The 14,243-nt window shown below is 34.4% G+C and overlaps 1 protein-coding gene across 1 annotated transcript in view; it reads right to left on the bottom strand.

Moving 5' to 3' along the window:
• Positions 1-14,243, bottom strand: part of Neto (Neuropilin and tolloid-like) — a 96,760-nt gene that overhangs the window by 19,396 nt on the left and 63,121 nt on the right. Inside the window, exons 5-8 of the mRNA XM_088233482.1 lie at positions 10,827-10,924; positions 7,785-7,930; positions 4,429-4,538; positions 1,489-1,629 (exon numbers count right to left, since the gene is read on the bottom strand). Of these exons, the coding sequence (XP_088089608.1) occupies positions 1,489-1,629; positions 4,429-4,538; positions 7,785-7,930; positions 10,827-10,924 (495 nt within the window). The remainder of the gene's footprint in view (positions 1-1,488; positions 1,630-4,428; positions 4,539-7,784; positions 7,931-10,826; positions 10,925-14,243) is intronic.

Genomic DNA, 14,243 nt, shown 5'->3' with positions numbered 1-14,243 from the left:
CTTTTATTATTATTTATTTATTGACGGACTTACTTGATCAATGGTAAAAACATTTTTTATACTAAATACAGGTACAAATGAAATAAAATACAATGAAATAAAATTAAAGCTAGGACAAAAAAAAATACTACCGCAAGACAAGATCTGGTCTATCTTAGTTCTTTCTTTTCTTTTGATTACGAATTAAATGTCAAGGACACGTCGAAACACGGCTCACAATTAAAGAATGACTAAATTCGCGTTGAATATAGGTTAAGTGCCATAATTTTATAGGGCTCAGAGTAAATCGCGCTCTGAATTACCTTAATTAACACATATTCCTGTATTTTCTCCATGGATAATGGTACTAGAGTAGTGATTTTTGCATGATTTTGATTTAAGCGCGACGAGGCATCTTAGCCAATCACACAAGAAGATAAATCGACAAACTAACCATTATTACGAATATATAAATAGCTTAAAAAAGTTAAAAATAAATAACGTGTGTAATTAATTACGAAAGAAATGTTTGTTCAACCAGCTAATAGTAGGCAAGCTAACGTTCGGGCAGGACAACGTCTGTTGGGTCAGCTTGTTAGTTATAAAAATGCCTACAGTTATTCAATAATCGAAACTTCCGATGGCTCATTTTATTTTTAGTTAGATGATTATTATATTGATAGTTAATTAAAAATTGTCCCAACCATCCTCTCAGTTTCAGTTTCCAAATTTCAACCGTCCATGCGCTCAGTAGCTGCAAGACTTATTGTAATCTAACTTCTATTTTTATAAATTTGCTTTTTATTTTGTTTTTTAAAATATCACTTAAACTCTAAACTTCATTGTCAAATAAAATGTTTAAAAATAAAAATGTAAACAGGGGCTAGATTTCTTACTGTAGCTGCAAGACGTGCTGTTATCTAGCTCTTATATATCATATTTGTAATATATCATAATTGGAGACGAGGAACTAGAATCCCAACCGTCCATGCGCTCTGTAGCTGCAAGACGTGCTGGGATATTTATTTATTGTACAGCGCCCTTGAGGTGATTTTCACAAAAATGGCGCTTTATAAATTATCCAAACATTATTATTTTTATTATTAAGAACGCACGCTTAAAAACCCCTGGCGGAGATTATTTGTGACACGTGTATGACAAAGATGAAGCCTCTCAAAGCTAAATATAGCCGAAATTCTCTTTCTAAATACCGAATTACGATATATATTGCCGTGTACTGTACATATATTTAATTTATAAGTTATTTAACATATATTTTTTTCGATTATCTTTATAGTAAAATCGCCAAAGGTTATTCAAGTGTAACAGTTTGACAAAGAAATCAAGACGACAATAGTGGAGTGGGTGACAAAACATCGCCTCTTTCCAGAATAAGGCCCCCGGCTCTCTCACATCAATCATTTCAACGAGCTCGAGAGGAAGTAATTTATTTCTTTCATTTTGAATCAATCACGTAGCGTATTTCTTGAGGAGGTATTAAATTATTACCTGGATGATGTGATGATCGCTGATAAGTTTTCTGACGCAGTTGAACACGAAGGCCGCACTCATACCGGTCAGGATCAAAGAAAATACCACCATTATTATTATTATGTGCTCTGACTGCATCCACGCGGATCCATTCACCTTCTGAAATAAACCAAAACGAGTTTTTTAAACAATAATTACTGAGAAAAATTTTTAGCCATTTAATTAACTATATTTTTTATATTTATTATATATATATACGGCCTAAGCCAATTACAACAGTTACATGAAGAAACATAAACGCAAGAAACTGAACAAAAAGAACATAAAACTATTTAGCAAAGACAAACAAGGGCAAAACAATAATTGTATACAATATATTCATAAAAACGAAAGACCTAAGGCTTCGAGCTAAACCCTGCCAATCCAACTTCATCCCACACTGTTTAGTCACGAAGAGATCTACGAAAAGCCGGAAGATCTATCCCAAAAAATTCCAATTCGTGTGATGAATTGACTAATCTACACATTCTGGACATTGAGGCATAAAAACCAAAGCTGCTCTTAGAAGATTTTATAAATAGCAGATTTTGACTTCTGGTGACACGGTTGGGAACATGAAAAGAAATTGATTGCAACAGAGATGGGACATCACTTAAAGCATTAAGTATTTTGAAAATGCATATAAGGTCCAACTCAGTTCTACGTCTCTCCAATGAAGACAGATTAATAGATTGCTCTATTTCAAAATAAGAATAATTTCCCCTTTGTAATCCGAGCAACCATGCCACTTTTCTTAGAAAACGGTGTTGGACAGACTCGATATGGTCAATATGAGTCCTGTAGAATGGAGACCAAATAGGAGAAGCGTATTCTAGATGGGGTGGAACTAGTGAGCAATAAAGAGTTTTTATGGTGTTAATATTTTTGAAGTCCGCCGTCACTCTATTGATAAAACCGATAAGTTTGAGAGATTTGTTTAGAATATTATTAATGTGTTCACGATAGGAGAGTTTACTATCTAAAGTAATGCCAAGATCCTTTATTGACGAAACCATTGAAAGGGAAGTATTTTTTAGTTTGTAGTTAAATTGTATAGGTTTTTTTCGTCGCAAGAAGGATATTATTTTACATTTGTCAATGTTAAGTTGAAAATACAAACTAACACCGCTTTTGGACAAAGGGAGTTCGAGTATTATTTAATTAAAATCTAACACCTACTTCCACTATCTACATTTTTTTACATTTTTACATTTTTTTGCACAACAACAGGCCAGGAGGCCTAATTACAGTGGTGAATTACATCACAGAGCACCCAGGCTTGAGAAAAATCACATTTTTAATTTTTGTGTTCTCACCGGGAATCGAACCCGAAACCTTCCGTGCGTGAGTCAAGCGTCTTGACCACTACACCACGGAGGCCGCCTATTAAAACAATTAGTAACGAGAAAATGTTCAAAAGGGCTATAAAAAAATGGATAGTGAAGCTATGTAAAAGTAAAATGGATTGACTCATTTGCCTAAACCAATATTGAATCAACTGTTCTACAAGTGTAAGGTTTTTGTTCTTTCATTGTGCGTTTTGTAATATAAATAATAAAGATGTACATAAATAAGTTGTGTTTAAAACTGTCTGAACATTTTGTTAATTGTCTCTGTTTATTAAGTTAGTCTTCTTTGTTTATTCTCAGATGTAAAAATATTTTTTAAAAATAGTATATTTTCTGCTTAGTTTTTCTACTTGGTTTTTCGTATTTTTTATTTTCTCTCTATTTATCCTCGCCTCTATTGTATACACCACGATTTGGTCTGACACACGTTTTGTATATCCGAATTATGTTTTTAAGAATCATGTGTTCATTGTGGCTTGCCGACCCTTCATATACTGAGCCTACTCCTAGTACTAGCAGAATTTTGCCAGAGTGTTTTTTGTGCCATTTTGTAACATTGTATGTATAAACTAATAAATAAATAAATAAAATAAATAAATTGTACTATAGACATTTCTTAGGTATCCAGATGTTTGCTAACTGAGATGAATATGTTCTGATCATCACTATGGCAGCATCATCTGCATGGTATGTGATGTTTATGACCTTATCTCCCTTAGTATATTCACTACTTTATTTTATTCTTAAAAGCGCTTTATTTTATATATTTATTCTGCTTCTGTAAGAAAACGTTTTTGGCGAATATATTGTTGTGCTATAATTAGTTATAAAGGTGCTAAACTTGCTTTGTTTCTTTGTTGTTCTCAAAATGTGTTTGTTTTTAAAAATGTTAACACTTTGTATCCCGGAGCCGTGTAAACACGTGATTATATAACCATGCGTTGTGTTCTGGTCCCGTGTTTTCACGTGGTTTACCAGCTGTCTAAAAAAGCGCATTTTATTGACATCTAGTGACTTTTATTAGTACTTTTTTGCTGCTGGTAAACCACGTGAAAACACGGGACCGGAAGACAACGCATGGTTATTATAATCACGTGTTTATACGGATCCGGGATACAAAGCACATAAAAAGGAGTGAGGCCCTGTATTTGTGCGAACATTGTAATGCGCAATGTGGCTCTCTAAAAGGCCAATGTTGGGAAAACTATCATACAAAAATGACTTATTTAATTATTTCAAATAAATCTGAGAAGTTTCAATTGATTTTAACTAGTATTTTCATAATTATGACACTTTTAAGAAACTCTTCACAGAGCATTAAATTTCAAAAAATGTTGTAACTCCCTGGAATGTAATCCAACGTATTATACTTGTAAAATACTTTGTGTTATATGATTTATAAATAAAATGAAATAAAAATAAAAATTAATAAGGGTCCTAGGCACGGGTAACCCCAGTGAGGTCGCATTATTTTTGTTATTAATTATAGTTTGTAAGAGAAAAAATATGAATAAATAAATAAATATCATGGAAGTCAAGAGTTCTAAAATAGATCCAAATAAATACTTACATGGCATTCATCTTCGTCCCATTTGAATCTGCAGTTGATCCTTCCATTGCACCGAAGATCGTTGGAGATGCAAGTGTTGTCTTCGCAATCATATTCGTCATCCATACACGCTAAAAAATAAAACGAACAATTTGTATTCAACGCTTTGAGCCAGTGTTTCCCAGCCTTCTTTATGCCATGCTCCACCGTAGTTTTTCCAAAAGCCAGATGCCCCACTGGCATCTTTTTTTAACTAAACAGCAGGTAAATTTTCAAATCATATTTTAATATGTTTGTAAACATATGAACCCCTAATGGAATTAAATTAAAACCTATTCTCATACATATATTATAACTGAAATGATTACAAAACACAAATTGAAAATGTAATTAAGTAGAATAAAATAAAAATGAAAACAATAATAAAACACATGTGACAATTAAAATTGAGTAAAAACACACATATCTTGACGCCTAATTCATGATTAAATTCAGTTACACTTGCTACAAAGAAATTTGATGTCCGGATCTAACTTAGTTCATTTCAGTCTCAAGTCCCCTCTATACCTCTATTAGTTATATCCAATCGATTTCATTTTTTAATGAGTAAATCGCTTATGGCGCTAAAACCACATTCCACCAAATAAGATGTGGATTTTTTTTAAAAAGAAATAAAAAACAATACGTCGCTAAAAAACGCGACACGTTTGGCCTTGATAGTTGTGACGTCAAGATTTGTGACAATGTTCGGAACAAATTTTAATGAACACGAATAAATAAACATGAATCGTGACGTGTTAGGGGCGTGGCCAATGAGATGACCATTTTTGCGGGAGCTCAAAATTACAAATTCAAAAATATTTTTTATGCTACTAATAATTTTGCTAATTAATTTGCGGTTATAATTGACGATTCAGTCGCGGGTCTTCAGGCCACTGCAAATAGCCTAATTAGATACTCCGTATGCCTGGGTTTAAAAGTCAATATTGTAAAAACCCATGTACTGCGTAAAAACAGGTGGTAATATCTTAATTTCTAAATTAAAAACAACTACTGCATTATACTTACAGAGGAATATTTTTCTTTAATGAAATGAACAAAGGTAATAAAAGGTACAGTCAGGAATACAATATATTTAAAAAAGAAGTGAAAAATTACATCTATAATTCTTCCTCATGTAACACTGATTGAAAACATCGTTTATATATTTTTTGTAATTTATTAATGTTATTCTAAAAATATTATTAATTAAAATAAAATAAACTATTATAAGACGTCACTCCCCATTATGTACACAAGAATTGTTAATTTCTTTTACGTAATGGGAAACGTTGATGTAAATATACGTATTTGATTAATGTAAAAAATTGTATTTAATTGTAATATTGTATTTTTATTTGTTATTAATAAAAAAATTAAAAAAAAACACATTTATATAAAAAACCTTTGTATTTGTTAAGTCCGCATGCGCTCCAATATGCCTCATATTTTCAAGCACTTACTCTCAAAATGCAAAAGTTTGGGGTTTTGATTTTTAGTAAGATGCCAGAATTCCCATCCATATAAGAGTGCTGGCATTATTTTTATTTATTTTTTTATTTTTTTCACCACAACAGGCCAGAAGGCCCAATTACAGTAGTGAATTACATCACAGAACACCTACGCTTGATGAAAATCACATTGAATTTATGTGTTCTCACCGGGAATCGAACCCGGAACCTTCCGTATGTGACTCAAGCGTCTTGACCACTACACCACGGAGGCCGCCGTGGTGTACAAATATAATTATTTTATACAAAAGCTTAAATATCAAATAATCGACATTTCGCTTTTATCGAGTACAAATTAGAGTTCCAGACAGCACGCATCGTGTTTAAAATTGCTCACTCACTCAATCACAAATGACCATCGACGTATTTAAAAGCATGCTAAGCATTTGAGCGACCACAATGAACGATAATGAACAGGCTTAAGTTATCGCAGTCACAAGTCAACGCGCGTGTAATCTCTAAGTCAACGCTCGTGTCGGTTTGTTTTTTGTTTTCCTCGTAAATAAATACAGTTCATTGGCGAAAAATCTGCGTAAAAAAATAGTACAAATATATTGCATTTGCAAAAAAGTAAGAAGTATATAATACAAAAAAGTGAAAATTAAATTACAATTACTACGGCGACTGCTTTTCTTGACATTTGGCTTGCCAACCGCCGGTAAAATGCAACTTCTTCTTGTGGTCCCTCTCCTCGATGGAGGTTAGAAATCGTCGTTGCGATTCTTACTTTATTGGCAGCTGCCCTGAACAAGGACTGAGTGCTGCAGTGGAACCAGTCGCGCAAGTTCTTAAGCCAAAAGAGGCGCCTTCTACCTGCACTGCGTCTTCCTTCAATCCTTCCCTGTAGAATGACTTGTAAAATTTTATATTTTTCGCCTCATCACATGCCCTAAGTACTCTAGTTTTTTTTTATATGGTCTTCAGTACCTCTTTATCTTTTTCCATCCGTCGGAGAACATCGTCGTTTTGGACTCTATCCACCCGGAGGATTTTTAATATCCTCCTGTAGCTCCACATTTCAAAGGCTTCGATCTTTTTTGAAGTGTTTTGGGTGAGTGTCCACGTTTCGACGCCGTAAAAAGTACTGAGAAGACGTAACATCGAGCAATGTGCATTCGGAGGTCTAAATTAAAGTCTCTACTGCAAGGTCAAGCATCCTGAAAAAGCAGTCTCGCCCCAATTCTATTCTGACTTTGATCTCTCGCGAGTGATCCCATTTTTCATTCGGACAGCATCCCAATTATTTATACTGATGAACTTGCTCGATAACCTGCGCTCCAAGTTTAAAGTCATTGGAAAAAGTTTGTGGCTTTTTCCGAATTTAGTCTTGGAAATATTAATCTCTAGCCCTTTATTCAAACTTCCCGTGTGAATTTTGTCCAATAATAGTTGTTGTGCAACTAATGGCGTGATAAATAAAAGATAAATAAATAAGAATAGCAGTCTTTGAATGTTTTCCATATTTCCACCGCTGAAATTCAAATATGTGATTGCGCAGCAGGATTATACGTCACGAAACGTTAAAATTTTGACATTTAATATTAGGTGTTCACAGATGTTGCATTGTGATCGCGAATACGATATTCAACTATGGTGAGAAGTTGTTATCACGTTGCTCGTAATAATAGCACGTCGATAGTTATTTGTGATTAAGCTACTGCAATTCTTAGGGTTTGCAAGCTCTTTGTGCAAGCCACCATCCTCAGTTATGCGAACTCCCAAGTTTCAAAGCTACCCATTATGTTAGAGAGGCTGATCGAATGAACAGATCTAATCAGCGGAAATGAAACCATTTGGCTAAGGGATAACTTGATTTTAATTACGAACCTTTGTCTTTTCCCTTCTCCCTAAATGCCGTAAAGAGGGCCTCGAACGAGGAGTTGATAGCTTTCGCTTCTGCCATAAATCTTATATGAAGCACGTTGCTGTTTGATTCGACAGAATCCGCTATAGATCCGCAAAAGTTCTTTAACCTAAAAAAGACAAAATAAACATTACTGACAAGCGAAAAGAAATATATATTATATTAAATTAATTATATATTAAGAAATATATAATTAATGTACAGGAACTTTTAAAGATTTATTTTGCATTGTGCCAATCAATTTTGGAGTACGGTATAATCGGTTGGGGTCGTGCGAGTGACACAGTTTTAAATAGCGTATTTGATGCACAAAAATCCATAGTTAAAATAATACTCAGAGTCCCGATACAGACATCTACTGAAGAAATATTCCATATATCACAACTTATGACACCAAAACAATTATACGCTAAAACAATACTCACTTATAGATTCAAAAACTACTCTTACTCAAATGAAAGACATAACCCCCACAATACATCATATACAAATAATATAATCACTAGATCCTCAACACATAGACAACTTAAACAAATACAAACTAATACCACTTTCAGACAAAGGGATTTTGAGTTTTATTCAATTAATTAATCAATAACCTACATACTTTCACTATCTATTAAAGCAATTAGTAATAAGAAAATGTTTGAAAAGGCTATAAAACAATGGATAGTGGAGCTAGGTAGAAGTAAAATGGATTGTCTCATTCGCCCATACCAATACTGATTCAACTGCTCCACAACTGTAAAGCTTATGTTAGGTTTTTGTTATTTTCATTGTGTGTTTTGTAATATAAATAATATAGATGTAAATAAATACCTTGTTTTTAAAACTGTCTGAATATTTGTTAATTATTTTTGTTTTTTAAGTTAGTCTTCTTTGTTTATTCTCAAATGTAATTTTAAAAAACTAAATTGTTAAGTGTCCTCGGCACGGGAAACCCCAGTGAGGTCACATTATTTATAATTTTTAATTTAAATATTTAGTTTGTAAGCGAAAAATATGAATAAATAAATAAATAAAATATTCTAACGTAGAAATAATGCACAAAGAATTTAGCTTGCTCACAGTAAAGCTCGTTTGATATTCTTGCACAAATTAATATCTAACTGTATAGATGCCCATGATATCCTTGCTCAGATAAACCTTAATGTACCTCGCCGTAACTTGCGTACCAATCCTGTCTTTGCTGTGGGAAATTATAAAACTAACATCGGATTCTTTTCCCCTCTGCCAAGGATCCTCAGAACAGTGAACGAAATCTCACTAAACGGTACTGTCGATGTGTTCTTGCAGCAAGGGCAGGCATTTAAGAAGCAAGCGGTGTTGTCTCTCCTGACTCGCGATGTCACACTTGCCATTTCCGCCTAGATTATGTCATATTTATACCTTTTGTTAATTATACACTTTGTTAATTTAAGTAGATTTTAAGAATGTTTAGATTAAGTATTACTCATTTATGCCAATCTATTAAGGCTTACTTAAGCCTGTTGATTGGCTTAAAAAAACAGCAAATTGAATATAATGTAAAATGGATCTTGAATAATTAATTGTATTTTCAAAATCAATATTGATATTGTGCAGAAATGTTTTCATATATAACTTTTAAATAAAAATTACAAAAAAAAAATTTCACTAGAAAAACGGGACATATTTGGAATTGATAGTTGTGACGTCAAGATTCATGACATTGTTCTAAACAAATTTGAATGGACGTATTAGGGGCGTGGCCAATGGAATGAAAACAACAACAACAAACCATCAAGCCGTTTCGCGTAGAGGTAGGCAGAGAGGATAGAACGCCACATCACTCTGTTTTCGCATACAGACCTCGCTTTCTCTACATTCGTACATCTTATCATGCACGCACGCCGATTATTCCTACTCTTGACATGTCTATCTTCAAGTTTTCAATGGACTTGATCGTGCGATGTCCTTATCGGTCTTCCTCATTTTATGCATCCATCAACATTCGCATCGTAGATCCTTTCAGCCTTTCTTTCGCTGTCCATTCGCTCTACATGTCTAAACCAACGCAGCACCCCTTTCTTGATTCTGTCGATAATGCATGTCTCAGCCTTACAGAGTTCACGGATCTCGACATTCGTGCACCTATCATACATCATTTTACCACACATCCGCCTGAGAGATCGCATTTTGACAGTATTTAACCTACTTTCATCATCATTTTTCCAATTCCATACTTTGCTCCGATACATAAGAGTTGGCCGTACACCATGTTCCCGGCACTCAGCCTCCTTTCAATATCTTTCTCGGTCTTTCCATCCCTAGTAAACATACTTACCAGATACACAAATACAAATTCTTTACAAATACAAATTACGAAAATTCAAATTCTTCTACCTGATTCAGAATATCTCCGTTCACACTGATCTCACATTTAGTTATATTTTCATCCCTTTCAAAAACCATCATTTTTTATTTATCAACATTCATAAGCAAATCGCTTTTCTTGCATACATCGTAGACTTTTGTTACCAAGAATTGCAGGTCTTCTTTGCTGCTAGCAAAAAGCACGGCATCATCCGCATACTGAGGACAGTTATCAGTTATACCACTCATTTTTGCTCCCATTCTTAAATCTTTCAGTTTTCATACAGTTATCGATGTATATGTTGAACAACCATGGTGACATCACACATCCCTGTTTGACTCCTTTAGGAATGTTAAACCACGATGTGAATGACCCATTCACCTTCGTACATGCTGTGCTGTCCTTATACAGTGACGCAATAGTCCTTGTCAGGTTGCCATTCACTCAATACTCCGATAAAACCCTCCACAATTTCTCTCTGTCAACTCTATCAAATGCCTTTTGCAGATTGACAAATGGGCAGAAAAGTTTCTGGTGTTTAGCCAGAAACTTTTCTGTCAATTTGTAGAGGAGGGAAAACTACCCATGGAAATCAAAACGGAGAGAAAAAAGGGAAAATTTTGAATGTGAACGTTGAGGGTAGAAAAGTAAAAATATTATTTAAATATACCTGGAGGGTAGGTCCGTTCTGTTAGAAAAAACATCCACAAAGTTGCTGTCACAGTCATTTGGCATTTTCAGGTCGAATTTTTTAAACGCCAGCATAATCTGAAAAATTAAACTGCATTAAATTTAAATCGAAATTTTATATGTTACTAGTGGACCCGACAGACGTTGTCCTGCCCGAACGTTAGCTTGCCAGCTATTAGCTTGGAAAAATACTTTACATTGATAAGTAGGTACCTAGGTACTTGTTTATAGTTGAATTTCAAAACATAAAATGAATATTTTTTCAAATATGGCATTCTTTTTGCAAACGTCAAACTCCGGTCGTCTCACCAACAAAGGGGTGAACTTATGTAGGAATACGTAATTAAAAATGTATTGAATTAAATATTATTTTAGTGTTACCAAAAATCCGATAAAAAGAAATAAATGGGTAGATATCATAAGGAATTTAAGGAAGAATCTGATTGAATGCTGTTTGTAAACATTCAAAAACAAACTTTTTTTACACATAAAAACAATATTTTTCCATTTTTTTGCAAATGTGTTCTCCTCAAATGCAACCCTGGTAGATTGACGAATAAAACATTTATGCTCCTAACTTATTTTTTACATATTGGATTGAAGATTTTAATATCTACGCACAGTGCAAAGATCTATATTTCTCTGAAAACCGCACGTAAATCGGTTAAGCCGTTTAGAAGGAGTACGGTGACATCACACGTATAGAGGAATTATATATATTTAAAGATAATAATTAAATAATAATTTTCCGGTTACTCGGATTGCAAAGGGGTAATTATTCCTATTTTGAAATAGAGCAATCTCTTAATCTGTCTTCATTGGAGAGACGTAGAACTGAGATGGACCTTATATGCATTTTCAAAATACTTAATGCTTTAAGTGATGTCCCATCTCTGTTGCAATTAATTCCATTTCAATGTCAAAATCTGCTATTTATAAAACCTTCTATGAGCAACTTTGGTTTTTATGCCCCAATGTCCAAAATGTGTAGATTAGTCAATTCATCACACGACTTGGAATTCTTTGGGATAGATCTTCCGGCTTTCCGTAGATCTCAAGCAATCAATTCCTTTTCACATATTACAACAGAGATGAAGAACATTTTATAGAAGATAATAAAGAAGTCTAGGCATCAACAGGATCAACAGGACATCAATTTATGACCTTTCATTGGCTGATTTAAAAATAACATTTATTTATTTTATTCATACAAATACATACATATTACAAAAATATATAATAATTCATCAACATCGTTCCCTTTACGCACCGAATGGTGCATAGGGCACTTCATTGGTACACCAATCGCAGCGTATCTTGATCATTTTGTTACATGAAGGTAAGATGATCAGGCTTACGCTTCAGGTACTAGTCCAGGGACTATGAAATATTGAAGTGTGAAAACACCCATTCAAATAAATATTTCACATCAACCATGTCGGGAATCGAACCCGAGACCTCTTGCATGGCAGGCTAACGCGCTCACTATTACACCACGAGGCCGTGTAATAATAATTACGAATCCCAAACTCCATGAGGCCAAGGGCCCTGTGTTGAGTTGGGATATAACATCATGGAAAGTGGAAGCATGTACATTATTAAATAATAGCATAGATTAAAATTTATAAATATTATGACATAATTAAACATTTGTTTCAAAGGGCATCTTGACAACAGGCTTTTTTGTAAATAAGTCTATGCAATATCTCGCAGCAGTCTCCTGCAATAATCTCTTCCATTAGACGAAATCCAGACACTTGTACACTCTTCCTGAAAATGGCTTTCGTTTTTGAGAACTTAATATGTTCATCCAGGATATTCTCCAGGATAACCCATTTGGGGCCACTTTACACACTGAGTAACATTCACTATTATGTTTGAACATCCATTTTTCTTCAATTCATCCATTTGTTGATGTGAGTGAAGTTAAAGAGCTGAAACCTTTATTGTTGTGAAGAGATTCATCTGACTGAATTATTTCACATACTAGGCAACGCCTGTAAACAGTTTTTCAATTTTTAAACTTCGTCTTGGACCAGTTGGTTTCATTACAATATTTGAGTTTGTCCAAATGTTTGTTTACAAAAGACTGAATTTCACCCCCTCGGGAGTCATTAAGATTAACAAATTACAAAAGGGATGAAGAATACCTTAAAAAAGGTAATATGGAAGTCTAGGCATTTACAGGGCTTATGACCTGTCATTAGCCGGTTTAAGTCGAACATAGATAAAATGGTGAATGTTACACATTGTGTAAAGTGGCCACTTAAACCAGCCAATGACAGGTCATAAGCCCTGTAAATGTCAAGACTTCCATATTTCCTTCTCAAAAAAGTTTTCCCTCTCGGTTGAAATAAATTTAAATATGAATAACTCCCTAGGGAGGAAATCCAGCCAGTCTACAAGCATTTGGACATACTCCAACATTGTTGAATGAATGCAGAGCGTTTTACAAAAAATAAGTTTGACAGCTGAAGTGACGATGTCGCATTCGATTGTCAATGTCGAGTGCTTTGGGGCACTCGAGATAAAGTCGATTGGTTTTCGATCGACTGCATTCGTATGGGTGGTTCAAGAATGCTGTCACTCGTCGAGTTACGGAAGTCGCATACGGTTCTAAAGACGAATGAGTCCAGCGCAAGGCCCCTGATCTCACACTTTCGCTTAACTTTCTTTTCTTCTTCGTGGTCGTTTTTCCTTGATTGCATCATTCAATTGATCCAATAATGCACGATGATACTTTCCTGTGATTGTGGATTCATTTTCAAGATAATCGATAAGCGATATTCCGAGCGCATCCCAAAATACAGTGGCCATAACCTTGCCAGCCGATTTCACTACCTTTGCCTTCTTCGGAGCATTCCACCAGCTTCCACCCATTGTTTCGATTGATTTTTGGTTTCAGATGTATAGTGGTGTACCCAGGTTTCATCATCAGTTATTAATCGACGCCAAAAATCAACAGGATTACGCTTTATCATGTTCAAACACTGCCGTGAAGTGGTCTGTCGAACTCGTTTTTGTTCGACACTGAGAAACGTGGCACCCATCTTGCCGATAGCTTTTTCATACGCAAATATTCATGCAGAATGTTGAACACACGTTCATATTAGATGTTTACCATTTCAACAATCTCACGCAATTTCTTTCGGCGATCATTCATAACCATATAAAGGATTTTCTTGATATTTTCTTCAGTAACCACCTCTTTTGGCCTTCTTGTTGATGGTATTGTTGCAGTGCTTGTTCAGCAATCCAATATTTTACCATGTAATCTGACGAAGCAAACTCACCGTAATGTTTATTGAGCTTTTTTTTTGTAACTTTTGCCGTTTTCCCTTTCAAATGAAAGGGTTTAATCACTGCACGAAATTCGCTTTTTTTCATTTTTCAAGAA

The sequence above is a fragment of the Micrasema longulum genome, unplaced genomic scaffold (assembly GCF_059751315.1).
Source record: "Micrasema longulum isolate JH-2025_06_02 unplaced genomic scaffold, ASM5975131v1 h1tg001111l, whole genome shotgun sequence".
Lineage (NCBI taxonomy): Eukaryota > Metazoa > Arthropoda > Insecta > Trichoptera > Brachycentridae > Micrasema > Micrasema longulum.
The sequence above is the reverse complement of the archived record's forward strand: the minus strand, read 5'-3'. Positions and strand labels throughout refer to the sequence as shown.